The sequence below is a fragment of the Rhinatrema bivittatum genome, chromosome 9 (genome assembly GCF_901001135.1).
Source record: "Rhinatrema bivittatum chromosome 9, aRhiBiv1.1, whole genome shotgun sequence".
Classification (NCBI taxonomy): Eukaryota; Metazoa; Chordata; class Amphibia; order Gymnophiona; family Rhinatrematidae; genus Rhinatrema; species Rhinatrema bivittatum.
The window spans coordinates 212,831,850-212,858,679 of NC_042623.1; the positions used below are offsets into that span (position 1 = coordinate 212,831,850).

Consider the following 26,830-nt stretch of genomic DNA (forward strand, 5'->3'; position numbering starts at 1 on the left):
ATCTGTCCTCTGTTGCTCATGTCCAGATGTTGTGATCTCCAAAATATTGTTTAAATGTAACTATATTACTAGCCTTGACTACTACATCCTCTGCCAACAAATTATTCAGTGTGCTAACTGGAAAAATGTTTTCTTAAATTTGTTTTAAATTTACTATAAGCTAGATTCATGCAGAATCACCTAGTACTACAAGTACTATTTGCATAGTAAATGAACGTTCTCTATTAACTTGTTCCATACCATTCATCATTTTATAAACCTCTATCATAATCACTTCTGTCATCTCTTCTCCAGCTGAAGAATCCTAACTCGTGTATCCTTTCTTCATAAGGGAACTATTCCAGCCCCTTTATCATTCTTGTTGCCCTTCTCTGTTCCCTTCTGCTATCATTTTTTGAGCTGGGGAGACCAGAACTGTACATGATACTTGAGGTGTGGCATTATGATATTCACAGGGAGGATAACTTTCCAACAAATGCGCATTGTCGCATACACACGGGTATATGGCCGCAAGCAGATATACCCAAGTATTTTATAGCCAACACATATGATATACATTTATCTGTACCTTGCAGCATATGTGCACATATGGGCAGGGCTGGTACAAGGGTATTGGGAGCCCTAGGCGACCCTTGTGCTGCCTCCCCGGTCGTGCCCCCCCCCCCCCCCCCCCCCCCCACCTGTTTCGGCGCCGACTGTGTGCTTCTCAGGGCTGCGAACAATGTGCTGCTCACAGCCCTGAGAAGCACACAGTCTCTATTTCTCTTTGCCACGAGTGGGATAGGCCCTGCTTGCGGCACCACGTGGCTGCTTACATGAGAATACATGCAATGGATTGAAACCACGTATATCAATTCATTGAAATCATATACTTTTACGAGTCATCTCCACAGCGACCGAGGGTCCACAATGAGGCAATGGAGTAGTCAGGCAATGCAGAGGTCTGGGCTTAGAGAGAGTCAACGGTGTAGTCAGGCAAAGCAGAGTCAAAGTCCGAGAAGAAAATTTGAGGAAGGGTTGAAGATCAGGAACGCAGGAATGAGAAAATCAGGAACAGGAGTCGATGAGGATCAGGAACCAGGAACACGAAGGATCACCAGGAGGCAACGAGTACTCGACCAGCGAGGAGACCTGTTGCATAGGCAATCTTAGGAAGCGGAGTCCGAGCTTAAATACCGGAGCTATGCTGATGTTATCATCCGGGGCCGTGGCTCGGTTCCCGCTGCGGGCCCTACTTAACCCTTAGAGATGCATGTAGCGCTGAGAGGTGGCGTCTCTCCGCGGGCCACGTGGAGAGGCCTGATGCGGAGCACCAGGATTCATAGCTGAGCCAGAGGCACCAGGGGACGGCCCGAGGTCGGAGCAGGTGGCCTACTGCTGCCAGGGATGAGGGACCAGGCACTGGATTTACTTGAGAGGTAAGGGGGCCAAGCCGCGGGTCTGCTGCAACCGGCATGCATAACAGTACCCCCCCCCTTTATGCCCCCCCTTGGAGGTCTGGGTTTGCCCGGATGGGCACGTTGGAATTGAAGGAGGAGGGTTTTATCCAGGATGTTACAAGCTGGCTCCCATGAATTTTCTTCAGGGCTGTAACGTTCCCAGAAAGGAGGTATTCCCACCGGCGGCCCCTACGGGAGACATCAAGGATTTTGTGAACCTTGTAGGTGGTGTCTGTCTCCGCAACCAACAGAGGAGGTTCAGGAGCCTTTCACAAAGGCCAGGATAAGACCACAGACTTTAACAGTGAAAAATGGAACGTATTTTGGATTCCCAATGTAGGTGGCAGCCGAAGCTGGTATGTTACTGGTCCAACACAGCAAATAACTGGAAAAGGTCCAATATTCCTTGGTGCAAACCTCTGGGAAGGTATTTTAAGTCGAATATACTGGGTGCTTAACCTGTCTGGCCAGGGAGGAATTCAGGAACTGAACATCGATGGCTGTCAGCAGATCTCTTGGCCCGGGAAGTGGCTTGGCATAAGCGAAGATTCGTCTGATTCCAGAGTGCCTTGAGGGCATCAGCAGTGGCTTGCGCAGCAGGAGAAGGTACTGATAATGGTATGGGCAGAGGTGGTCTTGGTTACTTCCCATAGACGATGGAAAAGGGCGACATACCTGTGGCAGTGGCAATATGGGAATTATGGGAAAACTCCGCCCAAGGAAGGAGTTCGCACCAATTTTCTTGACGGTCAATTATATAAGGAGCGGTTCATACGCTCAGCTTGTCCATTGGCTTGTGGATGGTACGCTATTGTTAAGCTGATATTGATATCGAATTTGCTACAAAGAGTGCACCAGTATTGGGCAACAAATTGTGAGCCCCATCAGACATAATGTCCTTGGGCAAGCCGTGTAGTCAAAAGATGTGTCGGAAGAACAGGCATGCCAATTTGGGAGCGGATGTTAGGCCCGGTAGTGGAACAAAATGGGCCATTTTAGAAAATCTATCTATAGTAACCCATATGACTATGTGACTTCTGGATGGTGGTAAATCCACGATGAAATCCATGGAGAGGTGTGTCCACAGTTCTTCGTGAGCTGGGAGTGGCTGGAGCAAACCCCATGGTCATCTGACTGGAGGTTTTTGCTGAGCACAAGTGTTGCAGGAATCAACGTACGCTTTAGCGTCAGAGGGGTAGATTTTTTTTAAAAAGTACGCTGGATTTTAGAAGATACACACGTAGCTGCGCGTATCTTCTAAAATCCTGGATCGACGCGTGCAAGGCTGACGATTTTGGGCAGCCGGCGCGTGCCGAGCCGCGCAGCCTGTCTCCGTTCCCTCCGAGGCCGCTCCAAAATCGGAGCGGCCTCGGAGGGAACTCTCTTTCGCCCTCCCCTCACCTTCCCCTCCCTTCCTCTACCTAACCCCCCCCCCCCTGGCCCTATCTAACCCCCCCCTTACCTTTGTCCATAGATTTACACCTGCGAGAAGCAGACGTAAATCTACGCGCGCCAGCGGAGTGCTGGCACGCCATGCTCCGACCCGGGGGCTGGTCCGAAGGCCTGGACCACGCCCCTGGGCCGGCGTCACGCCCCCAGTCCCGCCCCCGAAATGCCGCACCCCGCCCCGAAACGCCACATCATCAGGTCCCGCCCCCGACACGCCCCCTTTCAAAAACCCCGGGACCTACGCGCATCCCGGGGTTCTGCGCGCGCCGGCGGCCTATGGAAAATAGGCGCGCCGGCGAGCAAGGCCCTGCTCGCGTAAATCCGCCCGGATTTACGCGAGCAGGGCTTTGAAAATCCGCCCGAGAGACTATAGTGGGCCACCAGAAGAACCGCTGGAGCAGCGCTAGGGTTCGCACTTGCCCTGGGTGGCCAGCAAACTTAGAGTCATGGGCCTACTGGAGGACTCTTTCACGGAGTCGAAGGGGCACAACAGTGTTCCCAGTGGGAACTGGGTGAGTGTCAGACAGACAAATTAAAGCTGGGTCAATAACATGACTGGGTTCTTCAGGGGTGTCTTCTGGTTCAAAAGAACGTGATAGGGCATCTGCCCGGAGATTTTTCCCAGCTGGATGATAACGAAGCTCGAAGTTAAATCTAGAAAAAAATAAAGCCCATTGGGCTTGACAGGCATTGAGACGTTGGGCATGGCTCAAGTGTTCCAGATTCTTGTGATCTATGAATACAGTGAACTTATGTTGAGCACCCTCTAGCCACGGGCGCCATTCTTCTAAAGCCAATTTGATGGTGAGTAACTTGCGATCTCCAATGCTATAATTTTGTTCCGCTTAAGAGCATTAGCCAGAATAGAAGGAGCATGGGACTACGGATCCGGAAGCAGAGCATTGGCTTAAGACCGCCCCAGCCCCAATCACAGAGGCATCTACCTCAACCAGAAAGGGGTGGTTAGGATCTGGATGGTGAAGACAGGATCCAGTTAAGAAGGCCTCTTTGAGGCGCTGAAAGGCTGTAATGGCTTCCAGGGTCCAGTTTCGGGTGTCTTGGCCCTTACGGGTCAGTGCAGTATGAGGAGCCGCCAGTGTGGAATAATGTGGTATAAAGTGGTGGTAATTGGCTGTGGCCAATCTTGGATTCCTTTGAGTTTCACAGGATCCATCAAAAATCCCCGTTGGGAAATTATATACCCCAGAAAGGGCAAACCTGACTTTTCAAACAAGCATTTATCCAATTTTGCGAACAGATGATTCTCAAGGAGATGTTGTAGCATAGTACGAACATCGGCGCGGTGCGTAGCCAGATCCTTGGAAAAGACAAGGATTTCATCCAAATATGGCACAACTTTAACGTAAAACAGATCTCTGAAGATTTCATTAATCATTCATTGGAATACTGTGGGTGCATTACAGTGGCTGAAGGGCATCATTAAATATTCGTAATGTCCGTCTCTGGTGTTGAAAGCTGTCTTCCAGATGTCATCAGGATGAATACGCACCAAGCTGTAAGCCCCGCTTAGATCCAACTTGGTGAATATAGATGCTCTGTGTAGTCGGTCAAATAGTTCAGAGATCAAGGGCAAAGGATATTTGTCTTTACGGGTAATCGCATTTAAGCTGCAGTAATCGATACATGGCCGTAAAGATCCGTCTTTCTTTGTAACGAAGAAGAATCCTGCACCGGCAGGAGATGTAGAGGGACGAATGAACCCTTTCGCAAGGTTCTCTTGGATGTACTCCGTCATGGTCTTGGTGTCGGGAAGAGACAGAGGATATGTGCGCCCTCAGGGAGGCGTTGTTCCAGGCAGAAGGTCAATGGGGCAATCAAACCTCCGAAGAGGTGGTTTGATGTCCACTTTTTGCTTTGAGATCACATCTTCAAAGTTTGCATAGGGGGCTGGTATGCCAGAGGAGGTGGTCGCCAGAGGAACCATGGGTGGTAGTGCTACTTTACACAGACAGGTCTGATGGCAGGTGGAACCCCATTCCACCAGCTGGAGTGATCCCGAGTCAAATTGGGGGGAGTGACATTGGAGCCAAGGTAGTCCTAGAACTACCGGATGAAAGGATTTCTCTAGTATCAATAGTTCGATTTCCTCAGATTGAAGGGCACCAGTAAGAAGTTGAACTGGCTCTGTAGACAAGGAAATTCGACCAGGTAACGGTTCTCCATAGATTGAAGCAATGCACAAGGAAGTCTCTAAAGGATGGGTATTTATACCTAGGAGTTTGAACTAGATCCTTGAGGATAAAATTGCTGCCTGCTCCGGAATCTACCAAAGCAAGAACTGGAAAGGACCGGGAGTCCCATATTAAGGTGACAGGCACAGATAACTGAGGGGCCGGAGACGTTGCGCCCAAGTTCAGGATCCCAACTGAACTTAGGCTGGGAAGTTTCCTGGACGGTCTGGGCAGGTCTGCAGGTGATGGCCAGGTGCTCCGCAATACAAACACAGGCCAGTTTGTCTCCATCAAAGGCGCTTTTCCGGGGACAGCCACCCACAGTCCAACTGCATGGGTTCATCTGTTTTGGCCACAATAATGGTCCTACCGGTGGTAGGGTTGGTAGCTGGTGGCAAGTGGGAATGAACCCGAGAGGGCTTCTTGGGTATCCGATTCTCCCAGTGACGCTCTTGGAGACGATGATCAATTCAGCCTGTTAAATTGATAAAATCCTTGAGAGAGGAGTGGAGCTCTCATGCAGCCATTCATCCTTCAGTTGCGGGGAGAGTCCATCCAAGAAGATAGCTTGCAGGCAGTCCTCCTGCCAAGAGAGTTCTGAAGCTAAGGTTCAGAATTCAATGGTATAGTTGAATAGGCTTCTTTGGCCATGTCGAAGGTGCAGCAAATTAGTGCTTGCCACGGCATGCCGCCCAGGATCATCAAAGGTTCACCAGAACATGGCCATGAACCAAGACAGTTCCTGTAGGAGAGAGTCTGATTGCTCCCACAAGGGAGAAGCCCAAGCCAGCGCCTTATCCCCTAGGCAAGACAAAATAAAGGTGACTTTCGATAATTCATCTTGAAAGATGGAGGGCTGCAGAGCAAACTGCATATAGCATTGGTTAATACACCCTCTGCAGAGCTTGGAGTCACCATTGAAACGAGGTAGAGGTGGAAGGGCCAATAAGGCTCTAGGAGTGGAAGGAGATGGCTGCTGGTGAGAGGAAGTCGATGCTGGAACTGGGTTGCTGGAAATTCCATCAATCTGAACATGTAGACACTCAAGAGAGGAGACCAGAGCCTCGAGAAACTGTTGCTGTTCTTGTACCTTTGAGGCCAGGCCAGGAATAGCCTGGAGGGCACGCGGCTCCACCGAGTCCATGGCCTTTGCAACCTGTTGCTCCGGAGGTGGATCCTTGGGCCAAGGTGGGGTTGACGCAACCCGTAGGAGGGATCCTATGGGTCCCCACCGTCGGCATGCAGAGAGGGCTGATGGACGGAGGCCTGCTGGCACTTCACCAATACCAGCCCTTGTTCCCCGCGGATTGAGCCTTTGGTTACTGGGGCCGGCTGGACTTAGGTGGGCCTCCATCAGTTGTCGTCGATGGAAGGATCGAGGTCAGCCCAGAGGCAGCAACAGGAGAGGGTAACAGTCTGTACTGAACGAGGTGGAGACCCAGGTGCCAATATAGAAACATAGAAACATAGAAATGACGGCAGAAGAAGACCAAATGGCCCATCCAGTCTGCCCAGCAAGCTTCCCTCATTTCTTTTCTCATACTTATCTGTTTCTCTTAGCTCTTGGTTCTAATTCCCTTCCACCCCCACCATTAATGTAGAGAGCGGTGATGGAGCTGCATCCAAGTGAAATATCTAGCTTGAGTAGTTAGAGGTAGTAGGGGTATTAACCGCCGCAATAAGCAAGCTACACCCATGCTTATTTGTTTTTACCCAGATTATGTTATACAGCCCTTATTGGTTGTTTATCTTCTCCCCTGCCGTTGAAGCAGGGAGCTATGCTGGATATGCGTGAGGTATCAGTTTTTTTCTTCTCCCCTGCCGTTGAAGCAGAGAGCAATGCTGGATATGCATTGAAAGTGAAGTATCAGGCACATTTGGTTTGGGGTAGTAACCGCCGTAACAAGCCAGCTACTCCCCGCTTTGTGAGTGTGAATCCTTTTTTCTTCTCCCCTGCCGTTTAAGCAGAGAGCTCTGCTGGATGTGTGAAGTAACAGTTTTTCTTTTCCCCTGCTGTTGAAGCAGAGAACTATGCTGGATATGCATTGAAGTGAAGTATAAGAATGGAGTGATCAAGCTAGTTGAAAGGCATCAGGAATAGAGGAAGGTGGAGGTAGTAATTTGGATATTTGGTTTGGGGTAGTAACCGCCGTAACAAGCCAGCTACTCCCGTCTTTGTGAGTGCAAATCCTTTTTTCCACATTTCCTCTTGCTGTTGAAGCTTAGAGTGATGTTGGAGTCACAGTAACCATGTGTATGTTTATTGAATAAGGGTATTGTCTCCAGGCAGTAGCCATCATTCTGGCGAGTCACCCACTCTTCATTGGCGGCCTCTTGACTTTATGGATCCACCAAAGTCAGACTTTATGGATCCACCAAAGTCAGACAGGGAGTGCCCATGCAAGAACAGGCCGAAGCCTGAGTAGGCCATGAATCCTAACACATTCAACCTGCTTAGAGAAGGTAATGACCTAGCTATGTCTCACCACTACCAAAGTTCCACCTGTGCTTCCTCTGCAATATGCACAATATGCTGATGTATTTTCTAAAAATAAAGCTGACATCTTACCTCCTCACAGGGAGTTCAATTGCATCATCTATCTGCTGCCCAGTGCCAAGCTTCCTTGGGGAAGGGTTTACCCCTTGTTCCTACCGGAGACAAAGGCCATGTCCAAGTATATAAAAGAGAACTTGGATAAATGATTCATCCATCGCTCTACTTCATCTGAAGGCGCTGGCTTTTTCTTTGTGGCAAAGAAGGATGGGACCCTTTGCCCATGTATAGATTATCAAGGTCTGAACGTCATCACCCGAAAGGACCGTTACCCCTTGCCTCTGATCTTGGAACTATTTGACTGACTACAAGGAGCCAAGATTTTTTCCAAATTGGACCTCTGGGGGGCATACAACTTAATCCACATTCGACACGGAGACAAGTGGAAAATGGATTTTAATACCAGAGCCGGCCATTACGAAAACTTGGTCATACCATTTGGATTCTGCAACGCACAAGCCGTGTTTCAAAACAGGATGAACGAGATATTCAGAGTCCTCCTCTATGAGTGTGTAGTTGTATACTTAGACAGCATCATGGTCTTCTCGAAGAATCTGGCTACTCATCGCCAAGACATCACTTGAGTTCTCCAGTATCTCCATGAGAATCGGCTCTATGCCAAACTCAAGAAGTGCCTATTCAAAAAAGAAAGCCTTCTGTTTCTGGGATACATAGTCTCCAGATGAAGATTTCACATGGACCCCAAAAAGCTCAAGTGCATACAAGATTGGTCTCAGCCTTGTGGATTGCGAGCCCTAGAGAGGTTCCTGGGCTTTGCCAATTATTATTGCAGCTTTATTAACAACTACTCTCAGCTCCGCTCATGGCCCTAACCAGCAAGGGGGCCAATGCCAAACTGTGGCCACCTACGGCTGTGACAGCCCTCCAAGAGTTAAAGGCTGCTTTCCTCCAGGAACCCTGTCTTAATCACTCAAACCCACAGCATCTTTTCATTATGGAAGTGGATGCCTCAGCTGAAGGAATGGGGGCCGTCATGGATTTATCTCTCTCAAACGGCAATACGGTCATCTGGGTGGTAGTTGACCATTTCTCAAAGATGGCACACTTCACACCATTGCCTGGTCTTCCTATGGCTCCACAGTTAGCACAACTTTTCCTTCAGCACGTGTTTTGTCTCTACGGACTCCCCAAAAACATAATTTCTGATCGTGATACCCAGTTCACTGCAAGATATTGGCAGTCCCTATGTAAAACATTACACTGGATTTCACCACAGCATATCATCCACAAGCTAATGGTCAGTCCGAATGTACAAATCGGATACTAAAAATTTCTCTGGGCTTTTGTCAATACCAGACAAGATGAATGGGTGGCTCTGCTCCCTTGGACAGAGTTTTCCCATAATTCTCATACTTGCATTGCCATGGGTGCCTCTCCATTTCAAATCGTTTTTTGGCAAGCAACCACTACTTTCTCTACCACTTCCTCTGATAGTTTCCTCACCTGCAGCTCAAATGAAGCGGAAGAGCTGAAAAAACTCTGGAGCCATACGCAGCAGATGCTGCAAAAACAGGCCTAAAGGCCAAAAAATTCGTTGACCTCCACCGCAAACCTGAGTCACAGTTCAAACAAGGAGAGAAAGTATGGCTCAGCACCAGTCATATCTAACTCAGAGTTCCTTCGATGAGGCTCGCTCATCGGTACATTGGGCCACTTATGGTGCTATATCAACTGGGGCCAGTAATATACCAACTCTGCCTAACCTCCTCTCTAAAGATACATAATTCCTTCCATGTCTCTCTCTTGAAACCCCTGGTACCCTCATGGCCCTCTCGGAAGATGCTACAGCCACAGGAGATCACCTCGGAGAATGATACCACATACCAGGTACATGAAGTTCTGGACATGAGAAGACAAGGCCGGAGATGGGAGTATCTCCTCTTCTGGGAAGATAAGGCCCAGAGGAGAAAACCTGGGATACTGCCTCCAATATTTTAGATAAGAACCTGTGTTACGGTCCCAGGCCGTGCCCCGGTACCTCCACTCAACTCGGGCCGGCCGCTGAAGTGCCTCCCCGCTCGACTAGGCCCGATCCTGGCCTCTGCCATGGCGCGAGGGAGACACCTCCAATCCGACGCACTTGGCCCCGCCCCCTAGGCGCGTGTGCACGCGCAGGGGCTCGACTTTTAAAGGGACCAGTGCGGGAAGAAGCAGGACAGCCCTCGGATGACGTCAGATGCTGCAGGGGTATTTAAACCCTGCAGCAAGGCCTAGACTTGGCCTTGCAACAAGGTTCATTCTCTGTTGAGAGCTACTAGTTGCTGCTTTCGTCTACTGGCTTCCGACCCCGGCTTCTGACTACTGGCTTCCAACTCCGACTCCGGCTTCTGACTACTGGCTTCTGACTCCGGCTTTCTTCCAGGAGGTCTCTCCTAAGTCCAAGCGGCTCGGGTCCTCACAAGCTCCTCGGGGGGACTGCGGGCTTCCAGTGGTGAAGTTCCAGTTGGCCTCCTGGCTTCAACTCTACTCTTCTAGATCCTCTGGAACTCCTCTTCTTTCACCAGCCCACAGGAGACCGTACATAAGTCCAAGCGGCTCGGGTCCTCATGGGCTCCTCCTGGGGGGACCTCAGGCTTCCAGTGGTGAAGATCCCACTGGTCTCCTGTTCAGTGCCGCCTCCCGGCTTCGACATCCACTGTGGGCCTTCCCACGGTGAGTCTTCATCTGTCCCTGCCAGCTCAAGGGTCCACGAATTCAACAACCTGATCAAGCAGTTCCACGCCTCCCATCCCAGGAAGCCAAAATTCTCAAGAGGGAGGCTTAGAGGAGGGGATACTGTTATGCTTGCCGTCTGTAAAGCCCCACAGCCAGCCTCACACACCCGACGCCACATCATTGCGGCTGGGCCAGCCCTGGGCTTCCTGATAACGGCGGGGAGCCACCACCGACTCTGCCACTCTTCTTCGCGGCATTCACCCTTGCCTGGACCTTGACCACGAGCTACGCCACCTGTTCCGGATCTTGGCCTGAGCTTTAGCTTCATTTCTACACTGGGATTTTCTTCGCTGCAGAGGCCCCACCTAAGTCCAGCTGGCCCCGGCACCCGAGAGCTCAACCTAAGGGGAACGTGGGCTGGTAGTGGTGAAGCTTCAGTTGGGCATCTGCTGTCCACCAGCCTCGCTTACCAATGGTGGGGACCTGTAGGGCTCCTCTCCACAGGTAGCGTCAGCTTCCCCTCAGTCCAAGGGTCCACCAGCATAACACTTCCCCCCACAGAAAGAACTCACCCCTGGGGTACCAGCAAAAGAGAGAGCCCCAAATGTATAAATTATTTTTGTATATATCACTTTCAAGAAAAGGGTTACACAGGCAATTCAAAGCAGATTGCATGCAGGTTAAGTATTTTCCTGTCCCCAGAGGGCTGTACCTGAAGCAATGGAAAGAGAAGTGATTTGCCTAAGGTCACAAGGAGCAGCAGTAGGATTTGAACTTTGGCCTCCCACCTGCTGCTGTAACTATTAGGCTACTCCTAACACATCACATTTTTGTGATCCTTTTAAAAGGTATTGCAACTTACTCGAGCACATCAAGAGACTCGTTGGAACTCTATTTGGCACCTCATGTGCTGAGTTATCAATTGGCTCCAGAATTCCAGGACAGGTTGCTCCAGTTCTGGTTTTACACTGTGGCATGCAGGGACCTGTAGTTTTGATTTCCCAGAGGAAATATAGCCAGGACTGGACCAGCCTGTCCTGAAAGAAATGGAACTAGTCAATAACTATGTAATATAAATATGTGCATTAATAGGATTATAAATTTCTTGGTTTCAGAATTATTTTTAATAAGTGACTTTTTGATAGCTAAAGATCTTTACTTACTCGCTCTGTAAAGTTATCTGCTTTGTAGTCTGCAGTTGGAGTGAAATGGGAATTACGGGAGACCAAACAGACTGTGGCCTTTTGACCTTCTCCTGCTGTCCAGAGAATATCAGTCAAAGCAGCAGAAAGGGCCTTTTCCTGTTCTTTTTGGCTTATTTCATACAAACTACAAGGCGGAAATAAAGAACAAGGTGAGAAATGTTGCAATGCCAAGTTAACATCCTATACAAAAGATCCACTGCCCCTGTGCCGTCCCATGCCCTCCAGGCTACATGGTCTCCTCCTCGGCCTCCTCCACTACTCCTTGGGTCCCCTCTCCTCTCTTCTGCTCCTGGTATAGTGGCAGCAGACCTGCAGAGCAAACATGCTGAGGACAATCATGTCACTTACCTATGTGGCCTTCTATAGGTTGGCACCTGTGGGGGTGTGGTTACCTGCTTGTTGTTAACATGCCCATGTTAGTACCCACATTAAAGTATAAGCTTAATGCAAAAAAAAGTTAATGACACCTCTGGAAATATAGTTATTTTATTTTTTGGCACTAATGAAGCCATGATAAATTTCATGGGATATAACTTGCATTATCAAATCCCACACTAGTGTAATGAGTGCATTTGTATATAGTTGCATCTCATCAACTTGTTAACATACTCGCTGGCATTACTTTTAACCTGGGCCTGCATTAGAATTAATGTGGTTGTGTTAGCGCTGTTACCACATGTATTAGGGCCCTGCAGTATTGTGTGTTTAATGAAACTAACTATTAACTTGCATTAAACACCCATGTTAGCGCTAACATGCTTTAGTACACAGACCCCTTTCCTCTCCTAACTGGGATTAAACATGTGACCTATTGGTCTCTGTGATCTTGTAAGCAGCTATCGAGACTTTACTGCTGTGCAATAAAATTGTCAAAGAAAAACATTAAAAAACATTTAAAACAAAATTAATATAATTTGATGTTTTTATATAGATTTGTAACTTTTGTCAGAATATCCATCAACACTCATGCCCTCTTTAAATAAACGCATGCATTTTTGGTCCCACAAATAGAGAGCAGTCATATGGAAATGTTTGAGAGGACTGGAAGGATGGTTAATAAAAGCCCTGTCATGCGGCAGGAGGCATTCATCCATAAAGAGACTCTTTAGTGCTATCAGGCCATAAGCAAACACACCAGACTTGTCTCCGGTTTTTTTCCCAATTCATGCATGGACTTGTAGTCCTATTTCCATATGAGGGCGCACTTTAATAGAAGAGTTACCTCTCTGGCTAATCCAGTGCCTGGTTCCTCATCCCTGGCGGCGGTGGGCCGGCGGTTCCGTCCTCGGGCCGTACCCGGTGCCTCAACCTCAGTTACAGATTCCTGTGCTCCACATCGAGCCTCTCCGCATGAACTGCGGAGAGACGCCGCCATCCGAGCCACGCCCCTCCCTAGGCATGCGCGCGCATCTCTGAGTCTTACGAAGGGCCCGCAGCGGGAATTTGGCCACATCCCCGGATGATGACGTCGCCAGAGCTCCGGTACATAAGGTCGGGCTCGGCTTCCAATGATTGCCTTTGCAACAGGTCTCCACGCTGGTCGTGTACTCGTTGCCTCCTGATGATCCTCCTGCGTTCCTGGTTCCTGATCCTCACATGTTCCTGTTCTCCTTCGTTCCTGATTCCTAATGTTTCCTTGCTTTACTTTTTCGGACAGAACCTCTGCATTGCCTGACTACGCTACTGACTCTCTCCAAGCACAGAACTCTGCATTGCCTGACTACGCTACTGACACTCTCCAAGCCCGGACCTGTGCATTGCCTGACTACGCTACTGACTCTCTCCAAGCCTGGACCTCTGCATTACCTGACTACGTTACCGGCTCTCTCCTCGTCCAGACCTCAGTCTTGTCTTGCCACCGCTTCTTGATTGCCACCGGCCCTGAATCCAGCTTGCTCTACAATGTCTCTTCAGTCTACATCCTGGACTTGGCCTATTCAGGCTTCGGCCTGTTCTTGCTCGGGCGCCCCCTGTCTGACTTTGGTTTTATTGGCGCCCGGGTCTCCAGGACTCCGCCTCTTCCAGTACAGACTTCTCCATTCCACTGTTGCTGCCTCTGGTCTGACCCCTCAGTTCTCTCATCGATTACAACATACGGAGGCCCACCTAAGTCCAGCCGGTCCCGGTACCCAAAGGCTCAACCCATGGGGAACGAGGGCTGGTATTGGTGAAGCACCAGCCGGCCTCCGTCCTTCAGCCCACTCCGCCTGCCGATGGTGGGGACCTGCAGGATTCTTCTTATGGGTTGCGTCAACCCCACCTCAGCCCAAGGGTCCACCTCTGGCGCAACAGAGAGATAACCTGGCAATGGTGTGCTCCTGTCTTTGAGCAGAGCACTGTGTTCTGGGGTCTGTTAGTTCAGTGGATGCCTTTGCTCACCAGCGAGCACTAAAAGGTGAATTTTAAAAGCCTGGTGCATGCATCAATTAGGGGCTGTGCGAAGAAGTTGGGTTCAAGCACACCAACTGTAATATAAGAAATGCCCATATATGCGCAAAAATGCCGCTGCACGCACATCTAAAAAATTTCCAAAAAGGGGAGGGGTGTGGGCGTGGTCTGGGCAAAGGCATGGGTGTGTCAGGGCCTGCCCAAGAGACGCGCATGTAAATACTTACGTACTCTGGTGTGTGCCAAGGCCCCCCGCCGCATAACTTTACTTCTGTTATGGATGACGTGCAAGTTAAAAAATAAAAGGACTGAGCCATTTCTGATGGGTTTAAAAGGTCGGGGGTAACTGGGGGGAGTTTAAGCTATCAAACGGGGAAGTGGTTTGAAGGAACCCTAGCTGTTAACTGGGTGAACAGGTGGACAAACTTATAAACTGGCAATGGCATGAGCACAAAGCCCATTTAAAATCTTCTCACGTGGTAGAAGCGTGATTTGAGTGCCCATGCTCATGTCCACTTACAATTTGGCGCAAGTATGTGAATGGCCAGGCTATTTGATAACATGCAGAGCCGGTGGAAGCATTAGGCAAACTAGGCCTGAGCCTAGGGTGCCGAGCATTAGGGGGTGCGAGCAGTGGTAATATGAGGGGAGGTCAGGAGAGCCATATGCCCCTGGGCGCAGGGCCATGGGGGGGGCACTGATGGCCGACATGGAGGCTCATGTGGCCGCTGGTGGACCTCATCCCACTGGTGACTGAGCAGGGAACTACTGCTGTGCTGTGTGCTGGATACACACAGCAGGAAGACTGGTGGGGCAGTGGTGAGCTCATCTCACCACAGCCTGAAGAAAAAGGCCACATCCAAACTTGCAGTTGCTTCTCCTCCTTCCTGCCCACGCGGCCCCGTAAGAAAAATGTTGCCGGAGCCGCACGGGCAGGAAGGAGGAGGAGCATCAGCCGCATGCAGATGAAGAGCAGCGTTTATGGTTCTCCACGAATCCCAAGTCGCAGTGGGCTGAGAAGAGGATGAGGCCCGGTAGCAGGGCTGCCGTGGATCCCACATTGCGGGCGGCCTGAGAAGAGGAGGCCCAGAGGCAAGAGAGAGGCTGAGGGCCTGTAGAGTGCATGTGTGTGTATGAGATGAGTTGAGAGACTGTGTGTGGGCGTGAGGACCTGAATGTTTGCAGAGACAGCATGTGAGAGCCTCTGTGTGTGAGAGAGAGACAGCATGTGATAGTGAGAGCCTGTGCTTGAGCAAGACAGCATGTGGGAGTGAGAGAGAGCCTGTGTGTGTGAGAGTCAGATAGCATGTGCCAGTGAGAGACTGTGTGTATGAATGATTGTATGAGAGAGAGCATGTGAGAGTGAGAGCCTGTGTGTGTGTGTAAGAGAGAGAGAAAGCATGTGAGAATGAAAACCTGACTGTGTGTTTGAGGGAAGAAGACAGATGGAGAGAAAAGAAATAGAAAAAAAAGACAATATAAAAGGAACTGGCAAAAAAATAAGAAAGGGAAGGTGGGAAAAAAAAGCCTGTGACTAACTTATTAGAAAACTAAGATAAGACAGCACAAGTAAAAAAAAATAAATTACTTTTTACTGATTGGCACATGTAATCTTTGGGAATGTGCAAGAGTAGCACTTTCTCTATGTGGATCTCACAAGGTATGAGATCAGCATGGAGGAAGTGGAAGCCCACGGGGCCTGCACAGAGGAGGCAGCAGAATGGGCTTCAATGCCAATGGCAGCAATCAGCGCCTTCCCAATAGCCACACGGCAGCAGTGACAGTGGCAGCAGAGGAATGAGAAAGGCTCCGAGGTTGCTGGCAAAAGAAAGAGAGGGGGGTCTCTGCCTTTAGTGTCTGCATGTGTATGAATGGGACTCTGCCTGGGGGTGTATTTGTGTGAATGCATGGGTGCCTGCCTGAGGGTGTGTCTGTGTATGAGAATGAATGGGTGTCTTCCTGGGGTTTGTATGTGTGAGAATAGGTGCCTGCCTGTGTGTGGTGTGTGTGTGTGTGTGTGTGTGTGAGAATGAATTGGTGCCTGCCTAGGGGTCTGTGTGTGTGAGAATGAATGTGTGCATGCCTGGGGGATGGGAAGGGAGTGGTGTGAAAATGAATGGGAGCCTGCCTGGGGGTCAGTGTGTGTGTGTGTGTGTGTGTGTGTGAGAATGACTGGGAGCCAGTGAGAGTGAGAGCATGAGTGTGTATGAGACAATCCAGGGGAATAAGAGTTTGTGTGTGTGTGGGGGGGGGGGGTGGAGGGGGAGAGAGTGTCTTACAGCCTGAGAGTGTGTCAGTGTCTGTGACAGCGAGAGTGAATGTGTGAGAGAGAATGGACATGTAAGTGTGAGAGAGAAAGGATAACCTGATATTGTCGAGGATTGTAGAGGATTAGGATAACCTCCTAATCCTCGACAATATCAGGGTGGCTGGAAATCAAGAACTCCCTTTTATGGACAGCAGGGGCTTTTTAAAATCCTTATTAGTTTTAATTATTGGGTGTTATTTGATATATGTGCTGTTTTGAAATATTTTATTGGTGTTTGGGAAATTGTAAAAAAAAGTATATGATTTTAATTAATAGAAATTCTATTTATCAGTAGTTTTAAAATATTCTTTTATTAGTATGGTTTTACTGTTATAACTGATGCTTTATGTTTCCTGATTTTATTTGTTTTATGAGGAATGGTGGATCTGTTTTTCCATTGTTAATACACAGAGTCTGACTTCTTGGGGTTTCCATTTCAGTTTTTGTCTAATTTGTGCTCCTTTATTTTGTATTCTGTATTTGGTGAGGGTCTGTCTCTGCTCTGTGTGTGTGACCATGATGAGAGATTCTGCTAGCATGTAGTGTCTGTATAGGGATCTATAGCAATCATCAGGTTTGTTTCCTCAGTAGGTGGTGTATTGGTATTCTAGGACCCAGTGTAATATTTACCCTTGCTTTTTCAAAGGTAGGGTTATTGTTGTTTGAGTCCTTGGTGTTATTACTGTTATGTTACGATAAGATTACAGTATAGATTTTGAGTGTCTTTTTTGCGAGGTTTTGTATTAGTTCACAATATGCCTGGCAGTGGAAGGTGTTTGTGCTGCTGTTACTGTGAGGTGACACCAGAATTTGAAAATATCTTTTAGTATGATGAGCTGTAAGGGAAACATCCAAGCTCCATTGTTTGGGGGAATTTCAGTGGATGCACAGAGTTACAGAACTGGAGATGCAGGATTTATATTGACATTCTGTCCCTTCCTATATATCCCAGACTTTACTCTTATAGCCATATAGAATTAGTTGAATGAGGCTATCAAATCATTTTATTTGATAGCCTCATTCAACTAGGTAGGAGTTGGGGCCGAGACTGGGGGGTGGCGGCGTGACCGGTGGAGGCGCAAGGGAGAAGGCTCGCCTAGGGCGCCTAATCCCCTTGCACCAGCCCTGATAATATGCACTCATATACATGCACGTGTTATAAAATGTCCGCATCCCTGGGTGCGGGGACACAAATGCGCCAATGTGCACCCATGCTTCGGTTTGAAAGTTACTGTCCCTTCCGCTTGTGATCCACAGTACGTGTTTGATTTGAATACTGATTTAGATCTATTCCTTTTAGTTTCCCATTCAAGGGGAGCTAATTCTGTGCTCTGGACTGGATCCCACCATTAGGTGGGCTCAGGTAATGTGATGTAAAACAGATTTATTTTTCATCGGGAGATCGGCAGGGCTGGCTGTAGAGCCAACAGCACCCTGTGCCAGCACCGGACTTAGCACTCTCGGTGGTTAGGTTTTCCCCTGCACCTTTCTGGGCCATTGCGGTTTGCGGTGCTCCTTCAAAATAGTCGCTGCCCGCTTCCCTACAGTGGTGGCCCACCTGGTGCACTGATAAGTGAGAGTGATCAGTGCAGGTGAGAACAGGGAAGGAAACAGAGCTACCCTCTTGGTCATATTTGCCTTTGCGCAAGGTCAGGATAGTATCCTGCGTCTTTATTTTTGTAAAAGACATATGCTGTTTTATGGGCAAAAGATTTGGATCTTAGTAAGATCTCTTTCACTGAGCCAGAGATCAGCCAGAGATCACCACAGAAAGTCTATTGATCCAGCAAGTATAAGATTTCTGCTTGGGTGAAAATTCCATTGTTTGCTCCTTGGGCAGTTAAAGATTTACTCATGGTCTGGAGCAGGCTATTCCACAGTACTTAGTACAATTAAGTATTTGCATAATAATAATAACATTGTTTTATTCTCAGAATTTCTCTCTCTGTCGTCTGTCACTCCATAGTACGCTTTCCTTTCTTGTAACATGATGCCACATCCCTAACTCCGGCCCTGGAAATTAGCACTGCAAGCTCCTGTAGATAATGGGAAAGAACCAGGGCTGGCTAAGCCTAACCCTGGTGACCTAGGATTATCTGGGACCCTTGGCATGAAGAAGGGACACATGTAAACGTTATTTCTTAACTCTGCTTCCATCCTGGCACAGAAATATATGTGGCTCAGCAACACACTGAGAGAGTTCATTATTGTTTTATATCAGTTATCATACAAAGGGCAAGGGGTGCTTGCACGATGGCTTCCTTGCATTGTTTTGGCATATCCAAAGAAAACTGATTTTACTCTGTCCCAGATGTTTCATAAACCTGTCTTTCCCCAGCAAGGATGCATACGAACACTGCTTTACTCAGAGGCAAATTTAAAATTTAGACTCCCATAGGCAACTGGAGGGAGGGGAGAAGGGGGTGTTCCACCTCCCAGAAATTATTGGAGGATTGGTGAGTCCATGCCCCTCCCCCCCAGATCACCCTTATCCAGATCCTCCCATCAGCCTCTTCCCTCAGCATTCCCCCCTCACCTGGAGCCGCCATGCCACTCTTCTCTTCAAAATATCTGTAACTTAACCGGGGGGGGGGGGGGGGGTGGGCAGGGGGACCTGTGAGCAAGCAGTGGCCCTGACCCCTACTCCCACCATGGAAACCTGTGCAAGAGGTGGAGTGCTGTAGGGCCTATGAGCCCTGGCTCGCCGACCCCACGCTGAGTTTCAATTGCAAAAGTTTGGAATATGAGAGAAATGTGTCAGCAGGCCTGTAAGGCTGCATTATGGTGGCGGTGCCCTGGCACCTATGAACATTTGGCGTTGGAGGCAGGGCCTGGCTCTCCTATTGTACCTTAAGAAGTTTCCCTCACCTCTTCATGGAGCTATCTTCATCTTTGTTTCTTGTGAATAACAAATATTTGAGGATGTGGGCTTGCACAGACATTTGAACAGCTTTTGCTCCACCCTAGAAAAATGTCAGGGAGAAATAAAGACTTTTGTAATAAACTCCTAATGTGTTGAGCCAGAATCACATTCAGTGCTATTTAAATTCCCAACAATAGGGACATCGAATCTTTGTATTCAAACATTCCTCAGGATGAGGCCATCATCGTGGTTCAATCTACTTTCAACTTACAACCTCCTGATTCTTATGTTCCCACTCAATTTTTGGTTGAACTCACTCATGTGGCACTTACAAAACATTTTTTTTACTTTCAAAGGTTAATTTTTCCAACAAATTAAAAGCACGGCTGTGGTGGCCACCATGGCCCCTAATGTTGCTTGTTTATATGCATTTGCCTTTGATTCTCACTGGTTATATTGTTCTGTTCTTTGTCCTTTTATTTTGATCTGGCACTGCTACATTGACGATATTTTCTAAGGGGCAGATTTTCAAAGCCCTACGCGCATAAATCCAGGAGGATTTATGCGTGTAGAGGGGTTACGCACACCAGGCCTATTTTCAAAAGGCCCGGCGGTGCACGTAAAGCCCTAGGCCGCACGTTTGTCCTGGGGCTTTTCTGAATGGGCAGGACGGAGCAGGGCAGACGGTCCGGGGTAGTGGCATGGCGGTCCGGGGTGGTCTGGGAGGCGTGGCCGAGGACTCCGGCACAGCGGCCCTTTTCTGCTGTACTGGGGGATTGCCCGCCGGCACTTGGCCAGTGCGCGCAAGTTATGCCTGCCTCTGGCAGGCGTAATTTCCACAACAAATTTCGGAGCGACCTTGGAGGGAACGGTGAAAGCCAGCTGGTCTCCCCGAGGGCTCAGCGCATGCAAGGTGCACTACTGTGCACCCCCTTGCACACTTCGACCCCTGATTTTATAATATGCACGCGACTGCGCGTGCATGTTATAAAATCGGGCGTACATTTGTGCGCGCTACCCAGCACGCACAAATATAGGCCACACACGTAACTTTTAAAATCTGCCCCTTGTACATAATAGTACATGCTTAGGGCCAGGGACACAAGAACACTTAGACTCAGTAAAAGGTATAAAGTAAATTTTACAATCTTACAATTTTTCATAGTTTTTGACTGGTTAAATTCTCGTGACTCTCATTTGTGGTTTTCTTATTTATTACATGATTCACAGATTGCCTATATAAATATTTTAATTTTAATTTCTATTCAAGAAGGGCATTTTGTGACCTTTCTCTTTAAGAAGTCCACAGATAAGAATACATTATTACATTACAATAGTCAGCACCCTTGATTCCTAAATATAACATACTGGCTGGTCAGTTTTTTCATCTCCACTTGTGCACTTCTTGTTTGGATTTCATTACTCAGTCTGGTATCATGGCAGAGAATTTCCAGGTGCGCGGTTCCCTCAGCAGGTAGTGAAGTCGACCTATTTCTAAATCGTAACCTTCTGTTTTTGAGTTGCTTGTGTCAAGGTCTGGGTATTAATTTGGGATTCTACATTGAGCAATTCAAATTTATTACAATCCTTATATACTTGAATAAATTGAGCATTTGATTATCAGGTTGCAGTACTCCTCAAGATATGTTTTGTGGACAGTTAAATTACTTATGTTTTTATCTTCCCCTCTGATGAAGTTTGATTATTGAGTTGGTATCTTTTACCACTCTATATTGCTATCCTGGATAATATTGAATTAATGCAGACTAAACAGAACAGCTAAATGGTGCAAGAAGTTACTGATAAACATTTGAGGAGGGAGTGAATGGAGGGGATCTATGCACAAAGTATTATATTTATTTATTTATTATGATTTATTAAGCATCTTTTTGAAAGTTAACTTTCACCCAAGGTGGTATATATAGGTTTAAACTACTAGTACATTTTGCATAGAGGGAGCATATGAAAATAAATAGTAGGATTGGAGCAGTTAAATTAATAGAGTGCACACGGGCAACACACACACAAATCTAAGTTATCATAACTGATACCAGGGGCAGATAAGGGGAATGGAACAACTCCCCTATGAGGAAAGACTAAAGAGGTTAGGACTTTTCAGTTTGGAGAAGAGACGACTGAGGGGGGATATGATAGAGGTGTTTAAAATCATTAGAGGTCTAGAACGGATAGATGTGAATCGGTTATTTACTCTTCCAGATAGTAGAAAGACTAGGGGGCACTCCATGAAGTTAGCATGGGGCACATTTAAAACTAATCGGAGAAAGTTTTTTTTTACTCAATGCACAATAAAGCTCTGGAATTTGTTGCCAGAGGATGTGGTTAGTGCAGTTAGTGTAGCTGGGTTCAAAAAAGGTTTGGATAAGTTCTTGGAGAAGAAGTTCATTAACGGCTATTAATCAAGTTTACTTAGGGAATAGCCACTTCTATTAATTTCATCAGTAGCATGGGATCTTCTTAGTGTTTGGATAATTGCCAGGTTCTTGTGGCCTGGTTTGGCCTCTGTTGGAAACAGGATGCTGGGCTTGATGGACCCCTGGTCTGACCCAGCATGGCAATTTCTTATGTTCTTATGTTCTTATGATTTAAGGAAAATATCAGCCTTGGGGATTTTTTTCAAAACCAGCCCATGGGGTATCTGATTTCCTCATGTCAAAACAGGCCACAAACATCTAATAATTTACTCACTCACCCACAGATTTATTGTGGATTTGGGGGAAGTGGGGCCACACACATAGGCATTTTCTCTCTTATACACACATACAGGTGCTCACTCTCTCATACATATATACAGGTGCTCACTCTCTCATACACTCATGCAGGCGCTCACTCTCTCATATACATGCAGTTCTCTCTCACACATACATGCAGGTGCACTCTCAAACATATGTAGGCTCTCTCTGTCTCTCAAACTCATATTCAGGCTCTCCCTATCTCATAACACTCATGCAGACGCTCTATCATATACATGCAGGCTCTCATTCAAACATGCAGGCACTCTCTCTCACACATACATATGTAGGCTCTCTGTCTCTCATACACACATTCAGGCTCACACACACAGGCTCTCTCTATCTCTCAATGCACATGCAGGCACTCTGTCTCATGCGCAAATGCAGGCACTCTATCTCATGTACACATGCAAGTGCTCTCTATCTCATACATTTATGCAGGCTCTCTCTGTCTCTCATGCACACATGCAGGTTCTCCCCTTTCTCATGCACACACAGGCACTCTCCATCATCCATGCACACATGCAGGCTCTCTCATACACACAGACATGCAGATGCTCTCTCTCATACACACATACTTTAGGCCTCCTTCTTTCTGCTGGGCTTTGGCCATGCCAGCGCTGCACCTTATTTACTGCTGGAGGGCAGGTGAGAGGAGATTAATGCTTCAGGTGGGCTTGCAACTACCAGATGTGTCATTCTTCTAGCCCTGTAAGCTTTTCTCTTCGGGCCACAGCGGGCAGCAGATAAAGCTCCGTTGCAGCCCCACCGAGTCCTTCATTGAGCTGTGGCAGGTTGTGCTCCGTCGTGGCCCCACTGAGCCCTTCATCCAGCCGCAGCAGGTTTAACTCCATCGCAACCCCACCGAGACCTTTATCCAGCCGCGGCGGGTTGCGTTTCTTATTCTTACTGCCCTGCCGAGACCTTCTTCCGCAGCAGCCCTTCACAGCAGACCGTATGACCAGTGCGATTGGCCCACCGGGGGATGTCTGATTCCCCGATAGGCCAATTTGCCTCTGAATGGTACATGTGAGAAGTAAATAAAAACATTGACATAGTTCATAGACATAGTTACCTTTCCAACTTCCAGTGCATACGAGAGGTCTGAGTAAGGCTCACGAAATTTAAAATATGATTTTCTCCATTCATAATCGAAGACTTGGAATGTACTGCCACACAGTATCTTGCGCAGGTGCTTAAGATTAGAAGGAAAAGGAATATTTTGAGCTGAAAGGGAATCTTTTCTGTTTTCCAGTAGCATAAAGTTATTAACAATTAAGCCTTGATACTGTTAATGTAGCTCCATCGTTGCTTTCTGTTTCAACGGCAGTGAGAAAAGGGGAATTGAATTAGACAGCAACCTCAATGGCCCCAAGTTTACAGTTTAGGGAACAGATAAGCATGGGGTAACTAGCTGATGTGGTGCTTACTACCCTTAGGGGCGGATTTTAAAAGCCCTGCGCGCGCCGGCGCACCTATTTTGCATAGGCCGCTGGCGCGCGTAAAGCCCCGGGACGCGCGTAAGTCCCGGGGCTTTCTAAAAGGGGCGTGTCGGGGGCGTGGGCGGAGTGACGCGGCGTTTTGGGGGCGGCGACGCGCGTGACGCAGCGTTTTGGGGGCGGCGACTTGGGTGTGGTTTCGGCCTGGGGGTGTTCCGGGGGCGTGGCCGCGGCCTCCGGACCAGCCCCCGGGACCGGAACACGGAGCGGGGCTGCCGGCCGGCGCGCGCAAAGTTAAGGGGGGGTTAGGTAGGGGAAGGGAGGGGAAGGTGGGGGGAGGGCAAAGGAAAGTTCCCTCCGAGGCCGCTCCGAAATCGGAGCGGCCTTGGAGGGAACAGGCAGCGCGCGCTGGGCTCAGCGCGCGCAGGTTGCACAAATGTGCACCCCCTTGCGCACGCCGACCCCGGATTTTATAAGATACATGCGGCTACACGCGCCTGGTGCGCGAACAAAAGTAGGCGATCGCGCAATTTTTTAAAATCTACCCCTTAATCACTAAGGGGCTGATACAATACAGTGCGCTCAGCCGAGTGCACTGTTTAACCTGCTGTCGGATGCAGGTTAAATAGGTGCTAATGCACCCCCTAATGCAATAGGGGGATTAGCGCCTATTTAATGTGCGTCCAACGCGGAGTGAATGAGTTAGCGCTCATCACATGCAAATGCACGTGAATGAGGCTATTACTCATTCACTCCATATGCAAAAAAATAAATGTGCATCTGAGACGCACATTTATCGCTCAACGCCTACCTGGGGCAGGCGTTAATAGCTGAGCACACTGAAAAAAAGTACAGAAAAGCAGAAAAAACTGCTTTCCTGTACTTTTTAAAAGTTAAAAAAAAAAGGAAAAAAACCTCTGCCAGCCGCTTTGAAGACCGACACCGATATGCTCGGCATCGGTTTTCATAACCGGCCGGCTGCAGTATTGAAAATCAACACCGATAAACTCGGCGTCGGTGTTCATAACCAGCAGACTGCCGGTAACCCCCTAATTTGCATATTGCATGGCGCCCCCCCCCCCCTTGCGGGCACCATGCGTGTGTTAAGAAAGCGGGCGCTGAAAAGTCAGCACCTGCTTTCTGTGAATAATATTGCATTGGACCCTAAGCCTGATACTTTTGATGCAACTCCAACACTGCTCTCTGCTTTCACAGCAACAGATAAAGGAAATTGGATTCAAAAAGCATCCAAAGGCTCTGACTTTTACGGTCTGGGTAAACTGATAAGCATGGGGGGGTAACCTGCATAGTGCAGCAGATACTGGCATAAGCTTACTGGGCAGATTGGGTGGATCATTTGGTCCTTTTTCTGCCTTCATTTCTATGTTTCTATGACTTATTTATTTATTAAATTTATATACTGCCTATCAGCATTTCTAAGCTGTTTACAAATAAACATTCACAATCATAAAAATACATATAACAATAAATTAAAACAGCTAAAAAAGATACTATACCAATAAAAATAAACATAAAAGATAATAAAAACAATAAAGCCAACATAGATACAAACATATTGCCTCATTGCCCTTCTGCTTTTAGACCAACTTGAAAAAAGAAATTATTTGGTGCAAAGAACTTTCCTGTAAAATTAGTTATAGACCAAGCTGTATACTAGACTGGGGTACAGTCCTAACTACTGCACAATAAAATAATTAGTTTGACTCACTAAAGCAGCCTATCATATCAAGACTTCCTTACATTCTGTACCTGTGAATATGATTTTGGGCATGGGATGGGGGGGGGGTGGGGGGGAATGATTTTTAGAAGCCATTTGACCAGGTAAATTGGCTGTCTGAAAATTGCATAGCCCTCACCCTGTTAAAGGCACCTACGGGGGATCAATAATACATGTGTTTTTAGCTGGGTAAATGGAAGGTGGGCTAGGGGACGTGTTTAGGTTGGGGGAAAGAAGTACCGCAAGTAGATTACATTTTCAAATCTATGTGAGTTAACTGTATGGATAAAACACCCACAGAAAAGTAGCTACACGTCTCTAGGGATATATTTTCCTGGGGCAATTTTTTAGAGGGAAAAAATGCTTGTATTTTCCCTTTGAAAATCTGGGCAAGGACTGTATGTAAAAGTAGTTTTGAAAATTCCCCAGTAAAGTGCAACCCTGGAACCTCTTACTAGAGTGTTACTATGGAGTCAGTTTTGAATTGCTTTAACAAGCTAACTTTGGGAGATAATTGGTCAGGTTTAACTGGCTAACAATGCCCCCTGTCTGACTAGCTAAATTTAACAAGCTAAATCCACAAGCTACATAAAATTTAGACAGTTAGAACTGGGAATCTCCAGGGGTGTCACTGGGGCACATGTATGGCTGAACCAGTTAGCACTGATTTTCAGTGTTGAGCAGCTAAGAATAAGCAAATGAATTGCAGGTTTAAATCTAACTGCTCAAACTTTGACCAGCTAAATTTGGTTGAATTTTCAATTGAAAATTTTAGCCAGTAAGGTGGATTTTCAGATAAACCGGTTAAAATTGATCAGTTATCATTTGCTGCACAGCAGCATTTTTCGCGCCCCAGTGTATCCATCCGGCTTGGTTTCCTGGTGGTATGTGTGGTGACACTCATGTAATAAGAGAGATCATTAACAGCATATTTTGTAGTAACATAAAGCACAGAGGGATGTTATACATTTCAGGCCTGATTACATGCTTAAAACACGGCTCTCTGCATGTAAAAAGGTGTTATAAAATCGCCTGGGGCTCTGTGCGTGCAACCTGATTTTGTGCAGACTATTTTGTGAACTGGGGGGAGGGGGTGGAATTGCAATTTCCACTCCTATTTTCAGATTTGAAGATGTGCATGCGAAAACCTTACTCTCATCAACTCCCAAAGCGCAACACAATTCGCAAAATTATCTATTAACCACTCCCCGTCCATCAGAGACTTAGGGGTGCGTCTCGACAATCAATTCAACCTTAAATCCTTCATTATCAACACAACTAAAGAATGTTATTTCAAACTTCAAGTGCTAAAAAATCTGAAACCACTCCTCCACTTCAGTGACTTCCGTCTAGTAGTCCAGTCTATAATTCTGTCTAAGTTAGACTACTGCAACTCTCTACTGCTAGGTCTTCCGGTCTTATCTACAAAACCCTTACAGATGGTGCAGAACGCTGCGGCGAGGTTACTCACCAACACTAATAAAAGAGCCCACATCACACCAATTCTTCACAGCCTTCACTGGCTTCCTATAAAAGCCAGAATTAACTTCAAGACATTATCAATGATCCACAAGGATATTATGGGCATTGCCCACCTAAATCTAAACTCGCAACTCCGCCCTCACACATCACAAAGACCTATCAGATACAATTACAAAGGTTCCTTATATGCTCCCCCGATCAAAACTTCTCTAACAAAACGAGCACTCTCCACAGCCGGGCCCACCCTCTGGAACTCATTACAGCCGGATCTACGCCAAGAGACATGTCATCTAACTTTTAAGAAAAACCTAAAACGTGGCTCTTCCGGCAAGCCTATCCAGAATCGC

General features: G+C 47.5%; 1 protein-coding gene across 1 annotated transcript in view; it reads right to left on the reverse strand.

The window, feature by feature from the left end:
- Positions 1 to 26,830, reverse strand: part of MINDY4B (MINDY family member 4B) — a 171,113-nt gene that overhangs the window by 83,984 nt on the left and 60,299 nt on the right. Inside the window, exons 8-10 of the mRNA XM_029617353.1 lie at positions 22,900 to 23,019; positions 19,080 to 19,174; positions 11,474 to 11,639 (exon numbers count right to left, since the gene is read on the reverse strand). Coding sequence (XP_029473213.1) covers positions 11,474 to 11,639; positions 19,080 to 19,174; positions 22,900 to 23,019 — 381 coding nt within the window. The remainder of the gene's footprint in view (positions 1 to 11,473; positions 11,640 to 19,079; positions 19,175 to 22,899; positions 23,020 to 26,830) is intronic.